Source organism: Panthera tigris, chromosome B2 (genome assembly GCF_018350195.1).
Source record: "Panthera tigris isolate Pti1 chromosome B2, P.tigris_Pti1_mat1.1, whole genome shotgun sequence".
Lineage (NCBI taxonomy): Eukaryota > Metazoa > Chordata > Mammalia > Carnivora > Felidae > Panthera > Panthera tigris.
The window spans coordinates 74,916,015-74,940,573 of record NC_056664.1 but is presented as its reverse complement, the minus strand read 5'-3'; the positions used below and the strand labels follow the sequence as shown (position 1 = coordinate 74,940,573).

The 24,559-nt window shown below is 39.0% G+C and overlaps 2 protein-coding genes across 6 annotated transcripts in view; both read right to left on the bottom strand.

Annotated features, from left to right (window-relative positions):
* The window catches only part of LOC102966675 (cytochrome b5 reductase 4), a 93,203-nt gene extending 91,492 nt beyond the window's left edge, over positions 1 to 1,711 (bottom strand). For all 5 annotated transcript variants that reach the window (XM_042986750.1, XM_007090154.3, XM_042986752.1 and 2 more), the window contains exon 1: positions 1,489 to 1,711. In XM_042986750.1, the coding sequence (XP_042842684.1) occupies positions 1,489 to 1,563 (75 nt within the window). In that variant the 5' untranslated portion in view covers positions 1,564 to 1,711. The remainder of the gene's footprint in view (positions 1 to 1,488) is intronic.
* Positions 1,712 to 4,214: 2,503 nt separating this feature from the next.
* Positions 4,215 to 8,537, bottom strand: RIPPLY2 (ripply transcriptional repressor 2). The gene is made up of 3 exons (XM_007090172.3): positions 8,187 to 8,537; positions 7,798 to 7,862; positions 4,215 to 4,362 (listed from the first exon to the last, which is right to left on the bottom strand). Exons 1-3 carry the CDS (start codon positions 8,535 to 8,537, stop codon positions 4,215 to 4,217), a joined length of 564 nt encoding a protein of 187 aa, XP_007090234.2.
* Between the last annotated feature and the right edge of the window lie 16,022 nt (positions 8,538 to 24,559).

Genomic DNA, 24,559 nt, shown 5'->3' with positions numbered 1-24,559 from the left:
ATTGTATTTTGTTCTCTTTTTGGACCCAAAGACTCACCTTTGCAATCACCATCTGTGAACCTTTTGTCTTTGCCTCTGAGCTTTCTTTTAAAATGATGCTGAGAACATGGTTTTTAGTTTGAACAGAAGGCCAGAAACTCATATTCTAATTCAGATATTCTATCTCTGCGAAGGCTATACTATTTAGCCAAGAATTTAGCTCAAGGAGAGAAACGGGTCAAACATCAAGGAGGAGGGGTCAGATGATTAGATGGCTGGATGATACATGTAGCAATAAATGAAATGTCCCAGCCAGAGTCACATCACATCAAGTTTTGGGGTCCAAAGCAACATGTCTTAAACAGTTCCCTTTCTGTGATATAGAGACAGCAAAAGCACCCATTTCATGGGATCACTGTAAAGATTAAAAGAGTTAATACACACGAAGCACTCAAAACACTTAGACCATACACAGTAAGCACCGAATAAATTTTAGCCATGTTATTACTATTGTTAGAGTTACAGACTTCTGAAAAGCTAATGAAAGCTACAGATTCCTGAATCCATAATTCTAATCCAGAGTCAAACTCCAGGTTTAAGTGGAGGGGGGAAAAAAAAAGTCGGTAAAGATCCTAAATAATGCTAAGATCCAAGAATTCAGAATTGGGGGGTGGGGGGAAGTGGTCCAAGCAGGTGGAAGTTTCAAAAACAAAACATGAAGTTATAGAATGAGGAACTAACAAATAACTGGAGTAATTATTTATTTTGCAATGAACACAGGAGACAATTTTATAAAATTTTGTAAATATAAAATACATTTGTATTCCACCTGTTGCTAACAGTAACTATGTTTAACTAAAAGTTACAGAGTATTATATTAGCTTCAAAGTCAGCAAGTGGTATCAGTAGAAAAGGCAGTGATTAAACAGGTACCAAAAGTAGAAAGGGAGCATGACTAAAAGAAGTGTCCATAAACCCTCCGGAGGACTGTAGACATTTGTTCTCGCTTCCCCAATCTTCCCTAGTTCCGGGAGTTGCCACCTTTGGAGGGATGGTCACTGGCCAATGTCGCTACTTCCCAACCTTTCCCTTCTCTTAGGGAACCACATCACTAACAACTCCTTCCGGCAAGTGTAGAACAAAAGACTGGAGATGAGGATAGGCTGAGGGAAAGAAGCTAATACTGAATACCTATATGATAACGTCAAGCACTGTGCTGGTCCAGTCATACACGACTAAATTTAATTCGCGGGAAAAGACTTCACATTAAGGGAATTGCGGATGGGAAGGAAAGGGGCTAGTAGGTGAGAGGGAGGGAGGTTAGGAGAACTCAATGATTGCAGACATAAGTGGATCAGAAAGAGCTCGCCAGCAAGGGCAGGAGGGAACGAAGGCGAGAGCGGAGGACAGGAGGTGGAAGAGGTGTCCTTAGGAGAGAATGGACCTTTGGGTAGCAAGGAACGCCGGCGGGCGGCGAGCTGAATGAGACCAACGGTGTCACCCGCTTACCTTGCTACGCCCCCCGGAGGCGACGCGCTGCTGTGAGCTGGGGGCCGGGAAAGACTGGGAAGGGACGTTGAGCATCCTGGACCCCTGGCCCGGGCCCTGCCCGGGGTCCGCCGCCGGACAAGATTTCTCGGCTCGACCCCCTCTACGGTAACACCTACCTCTCCGGCTCTGAGGCCGGGCAGAGGCCAAGCCCCCGACCCACTTCCGGGGTCGCCCGGGGTGAGGCGCGCCATGACGCAGCACGTTGAGGCCGCGGAGGGCGGAGCCAAAGGAAAGAACGGAGCGCCGGCAGGGGAGGAACCAGAGACAAGTACGCATGCTTCGTTAGTCCTGAACTCTGAATTTCAGCACCGCAGGGAGGTGACAGCTATTCCGTGGTAGCATTTAAGACAGAGGGAAGCTGTTCCTTAGCCTTGGTGCTGACAGAATCTGAAAATAAATTCTTATAGACTGTTAAACCAGAACACAAGTGTCTGTCTATTGTTAAGCACTACCACCACACTACTTGAAATATGGAACAAAATAACACTTTCAAAGCATTTTGATTTCTCTGAAACTCTCTACTGTAAGACACCTGTCTGTACAGGAAAGAGAACCTTTAAGAATTAAGGTGTCAAATGCAAACAGCCACTCCTACTAGGTGAAGCTTCACCTTTAAGAACCCCCGCTAATGACTAATGAATGAGTCGAAGAAGCAAAGTCTCCTGCTCCGATCACCACTCACAAGCATTTCCTCTTCATCTAACTTCCTGTCTTCACTGAAAGATACAGGGAATTGCTTACTGATACAACCCCAAATGGAGTGATGAGCAGTTATGTTTGAGTCAAATAGGTTTAGTTTGAATGCCATCTCTCTGCATTTAATAAATAAGGCCTTATGCGAGTTATTTGAGTGTCTCAAAGTTTCATTTTCCCCATCTGCCTAATGGGCTTAGATTTCAGTAAGGATTAAATGAGATGTCATATGTAAACTACCTGGTATAGTGCCTGGTTGGTTAGTAGTAGCCAATAAATCAATAAATGGCGGTGGTTCTTCATACTATTCCAACATATTGATGAGAGAAGCTCGAATACTATGCAGGTAAAAACCAGTCCCTAATGATCAAAGTCCAGATTCTTGACCTGGTGGATTTTTTTGTATATCCCTTGGGGTACACACACCTCCTGAGTGTAGAATCCAGTGAAGAGAAAACGTTTTCAGGAGAAAAAATATACTTGTAAATAACTCTAATTGAGGCCATTACTAATTTTTCCTGACTCTGACACATGATTTGAACTTACTCTATTTCAACTGCCTTGTCCTTAAGGTTAGAAGGCAAATTGTGTGAATCTAGCCATTCAAGTAAGAGGATTTCTTAGCCAGGTAACCATCTTGGACCTTCACCTCTACCTATCACCATTCTGGGATATTAGGAAACATTTTATTGGCGATTAAAACGCTTATTGTGAAAAATTGTATTTAAGCTAAAGAACTTCACAACCATAGTCTATCTACTATGTTACCTTTACCTTGCAATGTGCTCCTGTTTTCTCTTTCATTAAATGATAAGGTGTTCTCTCATAAGTCTACATTAAAAAAAAAAAAAAAAAAAGCTTGGGGCACCTGGGTGGCTCAGTCCATTAAGCGTCTGACTGTTGGTTTTGGCTCAGGTCATGATTTCATGGTTCCTGGGATCAAGTCCTACATTGGGATCTGCGCTGAAGGGGCAGAGTCTTCTTGGGATTCATTCTTTTCTGTCTATCTCTGCCCCTCCCCTGCTCACGTTCTCTCTCTCTCTCAAAATAAATAAACATTTAAAAAGATTTAAAAAAAAACTTACAAAGGCAATCACTGACAATTTCTTATTCACTTCCCACAAGAAAAATTTTACATGACAATATTAGGAGCAAGGAACCAGAACAAAGGAAGGTGATGTTGTTGAAAATCACTTCATATCTGCCAAATTTCTTCGTTCCCCCTTGGACAGAAATGGAAAAATATCAAATTCTAGCCTTTGGCTCCCCTTTTATTGACTCCATGTAAGTCATACTCACTTTTTTTTTTGTTTTGTTTTAGTTCTGGGAATCCCTCAATGTAGCACTACAATTATTGAACACCCATGCTATTTTACTACTGGATTTAAGGACAGCAGAGGAGTATTAAAGTGACAATGACTTGACTCTCCATTCATTAAACATCTCTAAAATTTAATAGCCCTGACATTAATTCCCACTCTCAATTATGGACAATGATTTAAAGTGTTTTTCACCATTTGCAAGCAAACACATAATATTGTGTGATTAGTAACATAAGGTGACTTTCTTCATTATCTAATAGTATCCATCTGCAACTACAATATCTAATAAGGATCGGTAAGAAATACTAGATGTTACAAGATTAGGCTGAAAATTAAATATAGTCACTCTCTGCAAAGTTTTAGCTAAATACTTGCAGAATTATAACTAAAGTTAAATTTGTAATTTGATGAAGAGATCAAAATTATCTTTTGTAAGCCTCAAATGTTTACAATACAGTCAAGACATTTGTACACTGCACTTATTTTTCAATTCCAACATTGGATTAGAGTGTAAGGATAAAAAAAAAGCCAAACTACTTTGTAATTCCAAAATATTTCATTTTATTAATAATTTATATACAAATAAATTAGTTTAAAGGATTATGATACATTTGTACACTAAATTTAAATTCTATAAGCTTTTAATGTCATCAAAAGTAACTAATCAGATTAATTTTCACAGATCAGCTCCTCAATTTCATCTTCACTATCAGAATCTTCATAAAATGAAATTGTGGCTTGAATTGGAAAATTTTTCAGAAGAGCTTCTGCTTCTTGATATAAGTAATCATAACACTTTGATTTGGGCCAAAATAGTCTGAAAGAAGCAGACAACATAATATGCTTTATTTTTTCACATTCAGAATCCTTATATTCATGAAATATTCAAATTTCAAGAGCTCCATACTTAGCAATTGATATATGCCTTTAGATAGAGTTTTAAAATGTTACTATCACAGGTTTCATGGGAGTCTACTTGCCAAAGTATCAATAACTAGTTAATTATTTTTAAATCTTTATCCAAGCTATAAATTGGATCAAATAAATTCACACTAAACCCTTTATGAGCATAAGATCAGTATTTAGCTTTCTTCAGGTATTACTGATATATTTATTCTTACAATATACAGAAGACGGTTGTCTTCAAATTTCCAAATTCCTTTCGGAAAAAAAATGAATTCTACTATTACATTAAAATTTTTGATAGCCAATTTTATAAAGACAACAAAATGTTATGCACCTTCCAGAAAAGCGGAAATCATCTAGTATCTCAACTAAAACCCACAAATTTAACTGTTAGTTACAGATGTAGCCAATGTAAGTTTAGAAAAGTACAAAAAGCAATATTTTTAAAAATTTTTCTATGCATTCACACCAAGGGTATAAAAAAGCTTCCTCTGACCCCAACCTTGATCACATCTCCCTTCCTTTTCCCCATCCAACTAAATTTGGAAAATCCATATTAAGATATTGAGAATAATACTGGCTTTATACAATAATTTTCATGTAACCCAATTACCTCATATTTTCAAATTTTTGACAAATATTAATCTTGCCATATGGCCTTCTATTATTTTTCATACAAGGAAAAGAAAAGAAGGATATGGCTGACACACCAGCAACAGCGCAGTCATTTTAGTGTAGGGTGATTAGCCCCAGCCCCAGGCACCCATTTATAACAGAGTGATTCTAACAAAGAGAAGGTTACATTGTGCCCAGTATACTCCATTTTAAAGGGCAGAAAAGTAGGTAATATAGTTTATAAATGTTTCTAGACAACTGGTAAAAAAAAAAAAAGTTTTTAATTTTGATGCCTAAATAAGCAATCATCAATAATTCAGTTGTTCAGTAAAAATTTTAGTGATCCCTTGTGCCAGACATAATTCATCATTCAAAGATAAAAAAAATCATGGTCCCTATCCTCAAGAAGGTGATTAAATAAAAAAATGAAACACACAATAGTACTCAAGATAGAAATTAATAAAAATAAAATAAACTTAAAGAAGTACTAATTAATGGCTACAGTAGTTCAGAAGAAGAAAGGAATTTCTTATATAGGAAACAATTGATTTTCTAATGCTTAACTAGAACTGTCAAATCCAAAGAATGTTGTTTAATTGTTACCACACTCTTCCCAGAATCTCTGACCATTTTTCTTTCAGGGACTTGACACTTTCCTGAATTCTCCCCCGGGCTGAATGGTTCTTCTCAGTCTCCTTTGTGGATCCCTTTTTCTGTGTATACAGGTTAAAACTGGCCTTCCCAAGCGTTTTATCAAGAGTGATCATCTCTCCTCCCGAAGTCCCCCGGAAGACCTCACTCACCACCATGATTTCCCCAAACATTCATTTACTGAAGACTCTAAGCTGTCCATATTTCCATTTAAGATCTTGACTGTGGGCCCGTTACCTACAGATGCAACTCTTTACTGGACACATCTATTTGGATATCCCATAGGCCCATTGAATGTGATAAATGAAAAACTAGACTCGTTATCTTGTTCCCCAAATCTGTTTTAAGCCCTAATTTCCACTCTGTTGGTGCAGCATTCATCTAGTCATCAGACACAAACTTGGGAGCCATTCTGTCTTTCTACCTCTTCTTTACCTACTATATCCAATACATTATAACCCTATTATGTCACCCAAGCCTTCCCCAAATTCTGTCAGTCCCAGCCCCACTTCCAATGCGTCAGAATGGCTCTTTAGCATATCTTGCCTGAATTACAATAACTTCTAACTTCACTTCAGTGTTCTCACTAAGCCTATATACCATTTTCTTCGTGCTTTTTCTGAAACACAAATCTGATCACACTTCTCTTCTGGTTAAAATCCTTTGAGTAACCCCCAATACCATCTACAGAATTAAGTCCATGGGTTCCCAATGCCACATACAGGATTAGGACAAAACTCTCTACCATGGTGTGCAAGATCCAGCCTCTGGCTTACCTGCTGGAATGACCACACCTTCACTTACCCAAATTCCAGCTCCTTGATACTCCCAGAGGGAGCTATGGTGTTCTATGACTCTGTATCCCTTTTCCTATGCTATTTCTTCTGTCCCCTTTTCCCACACCTACCATCCATCTGGCTAACTTTGAGACTCAGCTAGGTAACCACAACCTATCATACACACTTTCCAGATCTTTCTCCACTCCCTCTGGCAGAGTTAGGTGCTTATGTTTGGCCCATACAGGTAAAACTGACCAAACTAAACCATGACAACACTTGTTAAAGGGGTGTGATTATTTTTTTCCTGTGTCCGTTACTAGTGCTAGCACTTGGTAAGAAATTAATCAACATATATTGCCTTCTACATGCTGTTTATAAGCACATACATACGAATATCATACATGTCTGCATTTCACAACTCTCTGAAGCAAGCAAACTGCAGAATAACTTTTCACCTGAATAAAAGCTACAAAGAATTCTACAGAAAGGCCGACTTCCTGTGCCTAGGAACAGTAGAGTAGCTCCTCATTGTTATGTCGAATAACTTCTATCCTTTTTACAGTGTTTAGCGATCTTTAGGATTTTCATTACACTCCATTTTCTCTTACATGTCACGCTCATTTTGCCATAAAACTGCCACTTTGAACACCATTCTTCCGTCTGGTTTGCAAGAGAATAAGATTATACACAGTCTGGGGCGCCTGGATGGCTCGGTCAGTTAAGCCTCCGCCTTCGGGCTCAGGTCATGATCTCAGGGTTCACGAGTTCAAGCCCCTGCAACAGGCTCTGTGCTGACAGCTCCGAGCCTGGAGCCTGCTTGGGATTCTGTGCGTGTGTGTGTCTCTCTCTGCCCCTCCCCCGCTCGCGTTCTGTCTCTCTTTCTCTCAAAAAAAAAAAATAAATAAATAAATAAATAAATAAATTGGGAAAAAACCCTTTAAAAAAAAAAAGAATATACACAGTCTGCCTGTTGTGAAGTCAATTTCACCGGACCTCTTCAGCATTAAAAAAAAAAAGAAAAAATTGGTTTGCTGGCACACGCTGTCACCGGTCTACTTTCACGACACCATCCACTTTCCGTCTTTATAATATATTTTTTAAGAGTTTGCTCAGTGTACACTGATTAACAGTTTTTTTAGGTGAGAGCGTGAACTACATTCGTCAATTCGATTAGTAAAGGACCTCTGCGATCCTTGAAGACAGATTTCCCAAGATAGAAATGCTGCAAGGCCAGCCGTGGAGCTAGGCGGTGCGATTCCCGCTGGAGGAACGGGAGACCTTCGGGGAGGCCTGTCACTCACCTGACTGGGTGTCTGTATTGGGAAAGCTTTCCTGCGGCTTCGGTCATCCCGGGGCCATCCGGCATCTGGGGACGAAAGGACACGAATCGCAGTTATCACTCACCTTGTAGAAACGGGGAAAGCGCGCGATCTAGCGTTCCTCGCGCCGGCAGGGAATGTGACCCCGGGGCTGTCAGCAGCCTCGCTCCCGACCGTATCCGTGTGTCCGCTGCTCTGGATGACAAACTCGCAGCATCAGGACCCACAGGGCCTCTGGTAGGGCCTCGGGCCGGCGCGATCTTAAGCGAGGGGCAGGCCGGGCGTGTGTCCCCCTCGGGCAGGGCATACCCAGTCCCGGTACATCATCTGCTCCCCTGGGAGGCGCGGCCCGAGGCGCGCGGCTCACTCACCGCCTCCGCCGCGTGGTGCCTCGCCCCCTCCTCCCCGTCGCCTCTGGCGTCAACCCAAGGTCTCCAGAGGCCTGCGGATCTGCGGGGTGGGGGGCAAAAGGCGCGCAGGGGAGATGTGAGCCCAGACCCGGGAGAAGAGCCCACAGCAGAGCGTGGACCGGGGGCGAGTGGGGGGCGGAGAGCGGAGGGGAGGAGCTCGGGAGACGCGGGCGGGAGGGCCGGGGTGGGGGAGGCGCCGCAGCCGGAGTCCGCGCCCCCGCGCGGCGCGGGGCGGTCGGGGGCCGCGGGCGGCAGGCGGCGGCGGCGTGCGCGCTCGCCGGCCCCGCTTGCCGAGGGCTGCCAGGTTTCCATGGCGCGGCGGGGCTGGGGCTGGGCGGAAGGCGGCTGCCTGCTCTCGGGCAAGCCAGACCTCTTCCCCCGCCAGGTCCGAGACCCGAGCTTTATATAGCCCCGGCTGCCTGCTGCATACTGAGCGGTTCGCGCCCTCTCCGCCCCTCTCTCCCCAGCTAGCCGCAGAAACAAAAAGGTTGCGCGTGAAGGCGCGGCAGGCCGAACCTCGGGTGCGAACGCGTGCAACTCCCAAATGGCCCGGGAATGGGTTTTGTCGAGCGAGTGTTAATCGCTCTTCGACACATGGCTGCGGGGGGAAAAAACAACACTCGCCCGAGCAGCCAATTTCCAAGTGAAGAGTCTAGGAGGGGATAAAATGAAGCAATTCTACACGTTTTGTGTATTTCTGCAAGAAGGCCAAGTGGCTGGTAATTGCTTGACTCGGGCCTTTTTAGAATGTGGTAAATGCAAGTAGCTCGGCATCCCCGTACTCTAAAGGCTGGCATGCGGACTAAATGAAAAGGAATGGCCTTAACTCCTCTTTCTGGCAGAATTAAAACTGGGTGAATCAATGGGCTCCTGACAAAGGGATATCTTTGTTAATGTATTGATAGACTGGGTTCTGCCTGGTATTTGTAGAGAATAAAAAAATTCACAAAAGGTGGATCGTAAAAGACTGTTCCAGCCACCAGAGCTGGAGATTGGAGTCATGTGATTTAGGCATATAGCTCTGTATTAAATTCTCATATCTTTGTGTGGTTTTCCCCAACATCTAATCAGTGGCCCCCTGACGATAAGTCTAGAATTTCATGTATACACTTCGGTCACTAGCTGGCATTTTGTTTCTCAATGATAATGAGAAAATTATTTTATGGAGGCAGGGTTGTGTAGAATGATAATGAAATCTTGAAAAGTTATGGGACAAGTTGTCAACCTCTCTGTGCCCCTGTTTCTCTTATTTAAGTTAGCCCTCACTTATTACAAAGGGCCATTATACTTGGTAAGAACTGTTATGCTTCAAAGGAAAGATGATATACAAATGCCACATTTTTTTGAAATGTTTTAAATAATAGAGCTGAACTTCTTAAAAGTTGTAGATAAAACTTTTGGATGTAAGCCATAGTGTCTCGGCTATTCATTCAGCTACTGTGTAGGAAAATAATGTAATTAATACTTCAAGATCTATAATGATCCACATATTAAGAGACATATTGTTTGCTTCAGATAATGAAATCAGTAAGGTAGGTACCTAATGCATGTCTTAATGCCCTAGAATTATTGTTGGCTAAATCAAATTTATAGAATGCCTGCTATAATGCCACACATGGAAAGCCCTCAACAAATTTTAAGCAATTTTTTATATATATTTTTAATTTTAGAGAAAGAACACACAAGTGGTGAAGTGGAGGAGAGACAGAGAGAGAGAGAGAGAGAGAGAGAGAGAGAGAGAAAACCCCAAGCAGGCTTGAAGCTCAGTGCAGAGCCTGACTTGGGGCTCAATGTGGGGCTCAATCCAGGACTAGATCCCATGACCCTAGGATCATGATCTGAGCCAAAATCAAGAGTCAGATGCTCAATCAACTGAGCTACCCAGGTGCCCCTTAAGCTATTTTTAAAAACCTAAACCCTTAACAGATACTAAGCTATCTGATGAAATGTTTCATCATTCAATTTTATAAACATCTTTTAAGGTGTCTGTAATGGGATAAGTACTGTGCTTTCCAGATGTAATGGTGAATAAGATATCCTCCCCTATCCTCAAGGAGGTTATAGTCATTGTGATCTATGACCATTGCAATGGCCAGATAAGCAAAGGTGTTTGAAAAGTGCCAGATTCAAAAGCACATTTTAACCAGAGAAGTGGTACAAGGGAGGGAATTGACAAGTCTATTCGGGACAACCAGGAAAGCCTTTCAGGGTAAAAGAAATCTAAATTGGGATTTCTAGAAGGATCATTACAGAAATAGTGTAGTCTGTGCGTGTGGTGCGGGAGGCAGAGGAGAAGGAGCAACACTTCTGGAGGGTAGGGACTGCTGGAACAGATGTGGCTGAGGAGATAGAAGGACTTGGGCTGATAGGAGCCTAATATACCATAATAAAACATTTTGGCTTTGTTCTGTAAGCACTGGTGAGATATTTTAAGCAGGAGAGTAGAATGGTCAAAGTTTACATTTTATTAAAGTCTTTCTGACAGCCATATGGAAGACAGATTTAAGAAAGCCTAATACTGGAAACAAGGAGATCACTTACAAAGTCATTGCAATAGCTCAGTCAAGAGGTAATGAGAAGATGCATAGTAAGGATGGAAATGAAAGAACATATTTGAAGGATACTTAGGAAATAGAATCTACACTACTACCTGAATCATAAAATGTGGATGGACATGAAAGTGGAGTCTACATATGCTCCCCAGGTTTCCAACCTGGTTAAGTGGGTAAATGCCAATGGCTCAAACAAAGACAGATAAAACGGGAAATATAGGAGGAAGAGCAAATGATACATTTATGTTGTTTTATTCTTTTAATTGTGCACAGGGAAAAATAATAAATTTGGTTTTTGGATTCTGCATCAGTTAGGTCAGGCAGGACTCTGTAGCAATAACAAATAACTCCAAACTCTCATAAACTTAAAATAACAAATGTTTATTTCTGAGTCATGCTGTGTTCTATTTTTGGTTGGTAGGATCTGCTCCACTTCATCTTCACTTAAGGGTATGAGCTCATGGAACCTCTTTCTTCTGGAACAGTTGTCAGTTGTAACAGGGGGAAAGGGAATAAAATTAATAGATTTTTAAAGACCTAGTAACATATAGGTGGAGAAGATATCCAAAGGACAATCAGAGATATACAGTCGGAAGTTCAGTAGAGAGTTCAAGATTTAAATGCAGGAGTCATAAGAAAAGAAGTAGTGGTTTAAAACGGTAGGTTTTAAGGGAGATTGGTCTCCCCAGGGAATTTTGTAGTTTGAGAACAGTACCAAGGACAGAGCTCTGGAGAGCAACATTTGACTGTGAAGTGAGAAGAGATGCAAAAGAGAACAAAGCAAAACAAAACCTCCCTGAAAAGGAATGGTGAAGGTGGTGAAAGGTGCACTTGTGGAGCAGGTGTGGAGGAAACATGGGATGAAAGACTCGCAATGAGGAAGGAAACATCTAAGGCATTAAATGCCACCACGGGGGGCGCCTGGGTGGCGCAGTTGGTTAAGCGTCCGACTTCAGCCAGGTCACGATCTCGCGGTCCGTGAGTTCGAGCCCCGCGTCAGGCTCTGGGCTGATGGCTCGGAGCCTGGAGCCTGTTTCCGATTCTGTGTCTCCCTCTCTCTCTGCCCCTCCCCCCTTCATGCTCTGTCTCTCTCTGTCCCAAAAATAAATAAAAAACGTTGAAAAAAAAATTAAAACAAAAAACAAAACAAAAAAAAAATGCCACCACGGGGTCAAACAAGACAAGGATGCATGTTAATTGAATCTGGCAATTAAGGGGGTATAGTGACTTTAAAATATCTTGAGGGTCTGGAGATCAAAGCTTTCATACAGTAAGTTGAGCTGTAGAGGTGAAAAAATAAAAACGGTATGTTGAGACTACCTTTTTGAGAGGAAAAAAGAGATAAGAGGGATGCTGGGTCAGTAGAGGGGTTTTGTTTTTAGGGTGCAAAAAGCAGGAAACTGTTTATAAGATGAAGAGATGAGGCAGGAGAGGCGAGGCCTCTAGATAAAGGGGATTGGACAATGGCCTGGGGTCCCCAAGGAGGAAGGAAGAAATGTGATCAGAAGCCATGGGGAGGATTGTCATGCAGTTGGAATGTATGCACCCATGATTACTCAAGAAACAAGTTTAATCAAGGTGACTAGATTTGGGGTGAAAAAGGAGGGGGTAATGTGATGATGAGAAATGAACCTGCGACAATATCAATTGTCTTAAAGTTGTGAAAAAAATGCATTACCAGAAGGAAAACAGGAAGAACCAATTAATAAAAATATGGTTAAAATCTATACTTGACCAAATGTAGGTAAACTGAGAAAGAGAATATCCCAAGTGTTCCATTTATATACTTATTTCATTTATTCCACTTATTTAAACAGATGTTGAGGCTTGTTTCCAGTGTGTCCAATAGAACTTATTCATGTTACATTTAAAATCTATTTTAGAATTCTGTATGAGTCCCACTAATGCATTTAAAATATGTGCTTTTTATTGAGATATAATTCACATATTATATTAGTTTAAGTGTGCAACATTATGATTCAATATGTGTATATATTATGAAATAATGATCACAACAAGTCTAGTTAACATCTATCACCACACATAGTTACGGTTCTTTTTCTTGTGATGAGGACTTTTAAGATCTACTCTATTAGCAACTTTCAAATATACAGAAGATTATTATTAACTGTAGTCACCAGGCTGTACATTGTATCTCCAGGACTTATTTATTTTATAACTGGAAGTTTGTACCATTTGACCACCTTCATTCATTTCATGCACACCCACCCACCCCCACCTCTGACAACCACCAATCTCTTCTCTGTATACATGGATGTGGGTTTGTTTGTTTGTTTGTTTGTTTAAAGATTCCACATAAGTGAGATCAAATGTTATTTGTCTTTCCCTGACTTATTTTATTTAGCATAATGCCCTAAAGGGCCACCTATGTTGTCCCAATGTCGCAATTTCCTTCTTTTTTATGTAATATATATATAAATATAAATATATATATATATATATGTGTGTGTGTGTGTGTATATGTACTTTCTTATGTAATATATATATATATATGTATATGTATATGTATATATATATATATATATATATATATATATATATATATAAAACAATGATATCTCATTGTGGTTTTGATTTTCTTTTATCCATTCATCTATTGATGGACACTTAGATTGTTTCCATGTCTTGGCTTTGACAATAGTGCTGCAATGGGGGTGCAGATATTTTTTCTAGCTGATGTTTTTATTTCCTTTGGATAAATACCAGATGTGCAATTACTGGGTTATATGGCAGTTCTGTTATTTATTTATTTTTTAAGTTTATTTATTTATTTTGAGAGAGAGAGAGAGAAGGGGAGGGGCAGAGAGAGACTCCCAAGCCAACTCCTCACTGTCAGTGCAGAGCCTGATGTAGGGCTCAAACCCGCAAACTATGAGATCATGACCTGAGCTGAAGTCGAGTCAGACACGTAACCAACCGAGCCACCCAGGTGTCCCACTATTTTTTATTTCTTGAAGAACCTCCATATTGTTTCTCACAGTGGCTGCACCATTTGCATTCCTACCACCAGTGCACAAGTGTTTCCTTTTCTCCACATCCTCCACAACACTTGTTATCTCTCATCTTTTTGAAAATAGCCATTCTAACAGGTGTGAGGTGGTATCTTATTGAGGTTTTGATTTGCATTTCCCTGATGATTAGTGGTGTTGAGCACCTTTTCACTTCCCTATTGGCCAGCTGTACATCTTCTCTGGAAAAATGTCTATTCGGATCTTCTCCCCATTTTTTAATCGGCTCGTTTGCTTTTTTGCTACTGAGTTGCAAGAGTTCTTTATATTTTGGGGTATTAGCCCCTTATCAGATTTATCAGATGCATGATTTGCAAATATTTTCTCTAATTCAGTAGGTTACCGTTTCATTTTGTAGATGGTTACTGTTGTTACTCAGAAGCTTTTTAGTTTGATGTAGTTCCACTTGTTAATTTTGCTTTTGTTGCCTTTGATTTTAGTGTCTGATCTAAAAAACTCATTGCCAAGACTGATCTCGAGGATTTTATAGCCTATGTTTTTTTTTTTCTAGGAGTTTTATGGTTTCAGCTCTTATTTTCAAGTCTTTAATCCATTTTGGGTTGATTTTTATGTATGTGCAGGATATTGATCCAGTTTCATTCTTTTGCATGTGTCTGTCCAGTTTTCCTGACATCATTTATGGTAGTGACTGTTCCTTCCTCATTGTATATTTTTGCCTCCCTTGTCATAAATTAATTGGTTATATGTGCATGAGTTTATTTCTGGGATATCTATTCTGTTTTATTGATCTATGTGGTCCCTGTGTTTATGCCAATATTGTATTGATGAGTATAATTTTGTAATATGGTTTAAAATCAGGAAGCATGATGACTCCAACTTTGTTCCTCTTTCTCAAGATTACTTTGGCTATTCAGGGTGTTTTGTGGTTCCATACAACTTTTAGGGTTGTTTGATTTCTGTGAAAAATGCCATTGGAATTTTGAAAAGGATTGCATTGAATCTGTAGATTGCTTTGAGTATCAAAAGAATTTTAACAATATTAATTCTTATAGTCCATGAACACGGAATACCTTCTTATTTATTTGTGTCATTTTCAATTTCTTTCATCAATGTCTTAAAGTTTTCAAAGTATAGATCTTTCACCTCCTTGGTTAAATTTATTCCTAGGAATTTAATCTTTTTAATACAATTGTACGTGGGAATGTTTTCTTAATTTTTCTTTCTGATATTCTGTTATTAGCTTATAGAAACCCAACTGGTTTTTATGTATTAATGTTGTATCTTGCTACTTTACTGAATTCAGTTATTAGCTAACATTTTTTGGTGGAGTCTTTAGGGTCTTCTATATGTCATGTCATTTTCAAATGGAGACGGTTGTATTTCTTTCTTTGCATTTTGGATATATTTTATTTATTTTTCTTGCAAATTAATCTGGCTAGGACTTCCAATTCTGTGTTGAAGAAAAGCAGTGAGAACGGTTGTCCTTGTCTTGTTCCTGATCTTAGAGGAACAGTTTTCAGCTTTAGACCATGGGGTATGATGTTAGATACAGGCTTGTCATATATGGCCATTATTATGGTGAGGTATATTCCCTCTATACCCACTTTGTTGAGAGTTTTTATCATAAAGGGATGTTGAATTTTGTCATATACTTTTTCTTCATCTATTGAGATGATATGATTTTTATCCTTTACTTTGTTAATGTTGTGTATCATGTTGACTGATTTATAGATATGGAGCCATCCTTGCATCCCTGGAATAAATCCCACTTGATTCTGGTATATGATCCTTTCAACGTAATCTTTAATTCAGTTTGTTAATATTCTGTTGAGGATTGTTGCCTCTATGTTTATCAGGAACACTGGTTTGTAATTTTCTCTTCTTATGATATCCTTGTCTGATTTTGGTATCAGGGTAATACTGTCCTCATAAAACGAGGTTGGAAGTGTTCCTTCCTCTTATATTGTTTAAGAGTTTGAGAAAGATTAGCATTAATTCTTCTTTGAGTGTTTGGTAGATTGCACCAGTAAAGCCATCTGTTCCTAGACTTTTATTCATTAGGAGGTTTCTGATTACTAATTCAATCTCCTTACTAGTAACTGTCCTGTTCAGATTTTCTATTTTTTCATGCTTCAGACTTGGTAGATTGTGCCTTTCTACAAATTTATCCATTTCTAAAACATGTGCTTTATATAACATATCAATGAGGTAGCCTGCTCTACATAATCTTTTAGGATTAAAAATATAAAAACTTCATTCAACAAGTATTTATTGAACACCTACTATGTGCCAGGCACTCTTCTAGAAGCTTGGGTTATGTCAGTGAACAAAACAAACAAAGCTTCCTACCTTCATGGAGTTTATATTCTAACAGACATCTAAGCCACCAACTTTTGTAATTTACTAAAAAAAAAAGTATTATAAATTTACCTTATACATGGTGCCTGTGTACCTAATGTGTTTTGTTTGTTTTTATAAACTTTTTAAAAAAGTTTATCTATTTATTTTGAGAGAGAGGAGAGACTGAGAGCATGCGTGATCAGGGAAAGGGCAGAGAGAGAGAATCCCAAGCAGTTCCTCGCTGTCAATGCAAAACCCAAAACAAGGGGCTCAAACTCACAAACTGTGATATCATGACCTGAGCCGTAATCAAGAGTTGGTCACTTAACCAACTGAGCCACCGGTGCCCCAACAAGTTTTTTTGTTTTGTTTTGAGTTTTGTATGACCATAAGATAAGAAAAGTGAAGAATACTCTGGAGAAAGAGTATTAGGCAGTGGTCCTAGGAGAGGACAAATGGAAAAGATCAAAACCACATAAAAACAATGGATAAGTGCTTCTCTATTATCCAGGAAATAATTGCAAATGAAAAGAAAAATTAGAGTTTGAACTAGGTTCCCATTTTGAGTGTGATCTGATGTTGCCCCCCCTTTTCAATGGACAGGATGACCTCAACTAGGGTATGACTTAGTCTCCACTTAGAAAGGAAGGTGAGAAAAAGAAGTGTGAAGGAATGAGGGGAATGTGATGACTCATGTCTGCTATTGCCACCATGTGCCTCCTGAATAATGCCAGTTTTGCTTGTACGAAAGCAGGACCAATCTCAGTTTATACACATCCTTTCTTCTCCATGATTTTATTAACATTATTTAAGGAGAATTATAATATGTGCCTCATTAGCTCGACTCCTTTTTAAAAGACTGTACATATAAAGTGTGCTCATTTCTAGGATAATTATTCTTTTGTGTCTGAGCGACAACAGAGTCAAATTCATTAATTTATTTCTGATATTTTATTTTATTTATGTAATTATGTTTTCATAAGACAGAAAGATTGTGAAAAATCCAATATAAAACCCTGTACATAATATGTGTGAGGGATCTTTTTTGAGTGATGGAAATGTTCTAAAATTGGATCACAGTGGTAGTTGCACAACTCTGTAATTTACTAAATGTCATTAACTTGTACAGTTAAAATGGGTGAATTTTCTGGTATGCAAAATATAGCTCAATATAAAAACTTCATTTATTTTTATTTATTTATTTTTAATTTTTTTAATGTTTATTTTTGAGAGACAGAGAGACAGAGCATGAGCAGCGGAGGGGCAGAGAGATAAGGAGACACAGAATTTGAAGCAGCTCCAGGCTCCAAGCTGTCAGCGCAGAGCCCAACGTGGGACTTGAACTCACCAACTGTGAGATCATGACCTGAGCCGAGGATGGTTGCTTATCTGGCTGAACTACGCAGGTGCCCCACGATATAAAAACTTTAAATATGACATTAAAGTATTGATTCCTAACCATACTCAGTCTGGGCTTCAGAAACCAAAGTTGCAGTCAGAATCAAGCGTACTGGAAATGTTTCTGAATTAGGGTTTTTTAAAATATCCCTTTTTGAGACACCTGGGTGGCTCAGTCGGTTGAGTGTCCAACTTCAACTCAGGCATGATCTCACAGTTTGTGGGTTCGAGCCCGTGCCACGCTCTGTGTTGACAGCTCAGAGCCTGGAGCCTGCTTCAGATTCTGTGTCTCTCTCTTTCTCTGCCCCTCCCCTGCTCATGCTCTGTCTCTCTCTGTCTCTTCAAAAGAAAGAAAGAAAGAAAGAAAGAGAAAAAAAGAAAGAGAAAGAAGAAAGAAAGGAAAGACTGTAGTGAATTTGCAGTAAGGACTTAAGGCCTCCAAACTATTGAGTGCAGTTGACAAACTGTCAATATCTGTCTCTGAAGTCTCCACTATTGCTAATTTGCCAGAACCCAGGCCCTCATACTGAGGCCATTATAAAAGGAACACTCGTATCACTTCAATTTGAGACTGATCTAAAGTGCAAGCCAAGTGTTTTCAAGTGACTAGGATCTTTATTTTGCATTATTAGAAAGTTAAACACATGAATGGGTTCTAAACTTACTAAGCTAAAATACTCCTTTTTCCCCCTTACAATTGGATTGAAACTTCTATGATCAACACTTAATGCCAATGAAATCTTATTTGAGATGGTTGATTTCATATAAGTCTTTTTCCAGTTCGAGGATTCGATTCTTAGTGAAAGGTGGCATTTCTAAGCTTCAGGCATTTGAGGATCTTCCCAGCTTTAAGGTAAAGATAACGGTTGTGGTAAAACTGACTGGGAACCGAGTGGAGCTGGTGTGTGTTGTTTTAAACCAAGAAGGTGCTCACAGATGGCTCAGAGAGAGATTTAACAAGTCTGTGCTAATCACACTCATACATGGGAATATCTCCATTGAAAACAGCCAGATTTCACTGTGCCCTCCAGCAACTTTGTTACTTGGTTAATGACAACAATGAAGTGTAGTGTGTAATGGCCTAAAAACAATATGCTTTATATTGTAGTTGCATGTATATTATGAAAGCCACAAGGAGAGTTTATGAGAGGTGGTTCCAATTCAAAGTATATTGAAGATACAAAGTATTTGCAGAAGTTTAGCTTTGACAGGTAAACTATTCAGAGTTCTTGATGGCTTCACTTCTAGATGTTTCTAAACTTCCGTGCTAGCCCCAAATAGGCTAATTTCTCCTCCTAATAAACAATGTAAAATAAAAATGCAATATGTAAAAAATGTATTCACCTGACATAAAAGATTGATCTGTCTCATACAAAACTATATTTTACCATGTTTTGTCACATCTGACACTTTATGTCAAATGTCCATTAACTATACAGTTTTAATATCTATATTAACTAAATATCAATGGCCAAAATATTATAAACATCAAGATTTAGTTTTAAATTTTGTTGTTTTTAGAATAAAACATAAAATAGAGAGATGATTCAGAAAAGAAAATTAAATTCAATTAAACATTTATTGATCAGCCCCCATGTGCCAGAAACTGTATTAAGCATTGAACATACAGTTTGAATAAGACCAACATGTCTTATTTCCAATTCTCATAGTGCTTGTATTCTAGTTGGGAAACAGAAAATAGACAAATAAATAAAGGAGATAATCACAGAGTTGCAACAGTGGTATAGACAGAATTGAAGAGGGATTTAATACAAAGTAATCAGGGAAGCCTCTTTTAAGCAGGGTGATCAGGGAAGGCCTCTGAAGAGATGATATTTAGGCTGAGCCTTGAATGAAAAATGAGACAGGACTATTTCCTAAATGATCTATAATTATTGCTGCTATATCCAGACCATACAAAGTTATAGCAGAAGATATCTACCTGCTGTGGGTGGCTCCAACTATTAGTGGGAGACCAGACAGCTGGTCGTGGGCTGTACCAGAGAAGGAAAGATATATTAAATAGTATTTTTCTGTATTTGTTTGTGAGTTTTATTAATTACTTAGGGAATTACTTGGATTATAGAATAATATTTATTTTCCTTAAATATGTAAATGACTCCCAGTTTAATGGGGAGCCAAATTTTAATTGAAAGTATTAGGTTTGAAAGGTGTCATACTATTCAGGGCACCTCGGTGGCTCAGTCAGTTAAGCACCAGGCTATCTCTCTCTCTCTCCCTCTGCCCCTTTCCTTCCCCTCATGGGGGATTTCTCTCTAAAATATTTTTTTTTCTCTCTAAAATAAAAAATTTCTCTCTAAAATATTTTTTTCTCTCTAAAATAAAAAAAATTTTTTTATTAAAAAAAAGGTGCCATACTATAATATGGCAGCAGCAATATTTGCATGATAATTTAAGTAGGGAAACCAAATGTAGTAGTATGAAATTGAGTAGAATTGACTTTTTGTTATTATTGAATGAAGTATATAAGGGGATTTATAGAAGGTTACAAGTGAAGAATGAACTATCAGTGAATATATAAGAAAGTGAGATTTTGTCCATCTTTAATGCTGCTAGGCATTCATTAGGCTCTCAGTAATGACGGGTTGATTGAAAGAAGAAAAACAGACAAGTATGATCTTCATAAAACTTGTCTCAATTTTATCTGTTATCCCATAATAGTCTTGGTTACTACAATGAGGCATTTCAGTTGTCAGGATTGTACAAGAATCTGCTGGTTGCCTTTTCCATAGCTATTCCCCATCTCCACCCTCATTCTTGCTAAAAGAACCCCAATTGTGTGCAGATATTAAGAAGTCAAGTGCTTTTAGAAAAACTATCCTCTTTCTCAGTCACAAGGAGAGAATCATGATTGATCTTGCCAGTGATTAGTTTAGGCAGTCATGTGATCCAATTCTCACCAATGATATTTAAATGGTAATTAATTAATTAATTAATTTAGAGAGCACACAGGGAAGGGACAGAGAGAGAGGAAGAGAGAGAATCCCAAGCTGGCTCCACGTTGTCAGCACAGAGCCCCATAAGGAGCTTGACCTCATGAACCATGATATCATGATCTGAGCTAAAGTCAAGAGTTGGATGCTTAACTGACTGAGTCACCCAGCTAACCCCTTTGTAAAAAAATGTTTATTTATTTATTTTCTGATGAATGATATTTAAAAATTAGTCAGTGTTATGGTGGCAGGGTGATTGTGGGAAAAGTCTTTCTTGCTGCCTAAAAGGAAAGCATGGGAGGAAACACACCAGACCCCCATGTTCTACTTCTCAATCTTGTATTTACTTTTGGTATCAAGACTTGGGGCTCATGAAAGCTTTTATGAGCTAAGATCCTGAAACTAGCAGGTTGGAAGGATGTAAAGATCCTGGGAACATTTTGATAACCATCTGTGGAAATACCCGGCATCCAGACTTTTGGTATGAGGATATGAATTTTCTTATTTGAATTTTATCCCCTGTAAAAGGTATTTTAGTTATTTGTAGTTGGGCGTATCTTCATTCAGTGACTATTCCTATTTTGTAGTATTCAATAGATCAACTGAACATACTCTTTTGTAATCTGAATAGGCAGTTGATTTGAAATTTTAATGCAGGCATGTCAAACTACTCTTCCCAGCAATGGGATGTGGTTCCACAATGCAGTGCTCCTTGAGTAGGTAAATACAAGTTTGTTATCATTATCTCAGTGATCCTTAAAATCTTCATTGTAAAGAAAGTACTATTTAGTTGTTCTGTCTTTTGAAAGTTTACATTGAAATTTAACAAGCAGGGTATTATCTAAGATGGTGTTTCTTAAGTCTGTTGACCTTTAAAAAAACAAAAGAGCCAATGTTTTTACCAGCAAAATTAGTTTCTTGGGGAATAGCAGAGAATTGCCCTTTGAAACAAGCAAACTATGGTGACCGGCAGGCGAGTCCAGAAAATGGAGGAGAGGAGGCTGCTTTTATTGGGGAAAGAAGGAAGCTGGGAAGGTCTGTTAGAACTTCTCATTGGCTGAGTGTGGTGGTTTCCCATTGGCTGAGCTGTTGCTAGGCAAGGAGAAACTCTTCTGTCCTCCTGCCTCCTATATAGAGTAAGCTTCTTCCTGTTGGGGAATGCAAGGTATGCTTCTTATGGCAAGAGGTAGTACATGAAAGCTCCCTCCTCACAACCCAGGGCTTTCTGACTCCATTTTAAAGGAGGTTTCCTTTAATTTACTTTCACAAGCCTGTTAGCCTCAGGACCCCTATAAACTCTTAAAACTTATGAGAATAATTATTTCAAAATGAAAAGTTAAAGGAGGGCTCCAAAGACCTCTAGCTAATGTAGATCAAATCCATCAATATTTACTTTATTAGGGGCGACTGGGTGCCTCAGTCGGTTAAGCGTCTGACCCGATTTCAGCTCAGGTCATGAACTCACAGTTTCTGAGGTCAAGCCTCTTATGGGGGCTCTGTGCTGACAGGGTGGAGCCTGCTTGGGATTTTCTTTCTTCCTCTCTCTCTGCCCCTCCCTGCTTGCACACATGTGCTCACTCTCTCTCAAAATAAATAAATAAACTTTTAAAAAGTATTTACTTCAGGGGCCACTTGGGTGGCTCAGTTGGTTGAGCATCTGACTTCAGCTCAGGTCATGATCTCATAGTTTGTGAGTTCAAGCCTCACTTCAGGCTCACTGCTGACAGTCTGTCAGTTCATCCCTTACTTGGCTTTGAATCCTGTGTCCCCTTCTCTCTCTGCCCCTGCCCCACTTGCACTCTCTCTCTCAAAAAAATAAATAAAACATTAAAAATATATTTACTTTATTAAAAACTAAAACTGAGGAAATTTTAAAGTATATATATATAAATTCATTTAAAATAACAAGTACCCATTGTGTATTAACATAAAATATGTATTTATATAAAAATGGCTATATTTTCTTTTTTTTAAGTTTTTTTATTTTTGAGAGAGAGAGAGAGAGAGAAAGTGAGCAGAGGAGGAGCAGAGAAAGAAGGAGAGAGAAAATCCCAAGCAGGCTCCGCGCTGGCAGCACAGAGCCTGATGTGGGGCTCAAACTCAGGAACGACGAGATCATGACCTGAGCCAAAACCAAGAGCTGGAGGCTTAACTGACTGAGCCACCTAAGCGCCCCTAATTTTCCAGAACTAATTTCTTTTGTGAATTTCTTTAACACCTGGGTGAATAGAAGATGACTAGATTCTCATATCTGGTCTGCATTCAATTTGTTGCAATATGTTGCCTTGGTTGAAGGGCATGGAGAAAATGCAGTCTCAGATGGGTATGTTTGGAAAAGAAAGCGTTTCGTGAACCCTTAACTGCATTCTAGGAACTCCGCAGAAGTCCTGCACACCTAATGAACCACTCATGTGAGATAACATAAACTACCCTGACCCGACAAGACACTGAGAAATCATGCTATTTTGTTTTTCTTCAGCAGGTAGTTACAAACAAACACTGGCAGATCAGGAGAGTTAGATCTTATTCTCTCCTCAGGACAATTTGTCTCCATAATCATAATAAATGTAGATGGCTCATTCTATTAACCAATCAAATTTTTCTTATATTTAGAAGTTACTGAAAGCAAATTCAGGAGAAGACTGAAATGAGAAGACATGAGCTCAGAATTAATTGTGAAATGTTATATCTGATCATCATTAGTGTTCTCCAGTAATTTGACGATGCTCACCCCGGATACATGGCAGGATGCACTCCCTGCCCTTTGAAGTCAGTTGTGGCCATGTGATTTCTTTAACCAGTGATATATGAGTGGAAGTGAAATGTCTCATTTCTGATCAGAGCCATAAGAACCAATAAGCAACTTGTCATGTTCCTTTCCCTCTTATCTGGATGGAGGAGATTCCATCAACTGAATAAGAAAGATATGGAGCAAGACCCTCTGCTGAAGTAAACCTTTGTGGTTTTAAATGAGTGAACTTTTGGAATTGTTTGTTCCTATAGTATAACTCAAGCCATGTTGTCTAATTCCCTTTACTTTATGATCCATGAGAGAACAATGCCATGAAAGCAAACAGTATCGTCATAAAATTCCGTCTTTAACAAGCTGTGAGACTAGATAAGGATTGTATTGCTTTTGACCAAAATTTATAGGGAAAGAAATACAATTAATGTGATTTTTGAAGCAAATTATATTCATTAAAACAACACCAAATTGGGATGAATTATTAATGTTGCGGTAGGTAACATTTTGGAATTGTCTTTACAAAAAGAATTTTCATTAATCTTCAGAAATATTCATCATCTAGCATTACATGAAGGCTCTGCTGGCCTCTAGAGGGAGACATTGATGGGATCCACTCATTTAATTTCATTTCCTGAAAACTCTATAGAAATTAAGATTCTTGGGGTGACCGGGTGGCTCATTCAGTTAAGCGTCTGACTCTGGTCATGATCTCACAGTTTGTGAGACTGAGCCCTTCATTGGGCTCTGTGCTGACAGTGTGGAGCCTGCTTGGGATTCTCTCTCTCCCTCTCTCTCTTCCCTTCCTCTGCTCTTGCACATGCTCTCTCTCTCTCTCAAAATTAATAAATATTTGAAAAAAAAGAAATTATGAGTCTAAGTCAGGCCTTCACCCCTTATTTAAAAAAAATACCATTTGTCTTATGATACATAATAGAAACTTAATAGAAATTAACAGTGACTTAAACAAAATTGAAATTTATTTTTCTCTTATATAAAATAGTTTATTAGATAGATATTCCAGGGTTGGTATGACAATTCTTTTTTAATGAGGGACCCACATGGTTTCCTTCTGTCTCTTTGTGCCACCATCCATAGGATATGGACCTTGCCTTTGTTGCCCAAGATAGCTGCTAGCGATCCAGCCATCAATCTACACTCCAGGTAATATTATGGTAGCACAAAGAAAAAGTAAAAGGGTCAATGATGTCTTTTAAGGAGGTGTCTTAGAAGTTGCTATATAATTTTTCATTTTAGTCTTTTGGTCAGAATTTAGCCACATAGCCACACCTAGCTGCAAAGAAAACTAGGAAATACTGCTTTTATTGTGAACAATCCTATTCATACCTAAAAACCA

What these genes read in the sequence shown, in the direction of transcription:
- RIPPLY2 (XM_007090172.3), bottom strand. Translation starts at nt 8,537, where the DNA reads ATGGAAACCTGGCAGCCCTCGGCAAGCGGGGCCGGCGAGCGCGCACGC. An exon ending in GGCACCACGCGGCGGAGGCG is followed by an intron (nt 7,863 to 8,186) that starts GTGAGTGAGCCG and finishes TTTCGTCCCCAG; the next exon opens with ATGCCGGATGGCCCCGGGAT. An exon ending in CAATACAGACACCCAGTCAG is followed by an intron (nt 4,363 to 7,797) that starts GTGAGTGACAGG and finishes TGCTTCTTTCAG; the next exon opens with ACTATTTTGGCCCAAATCAA.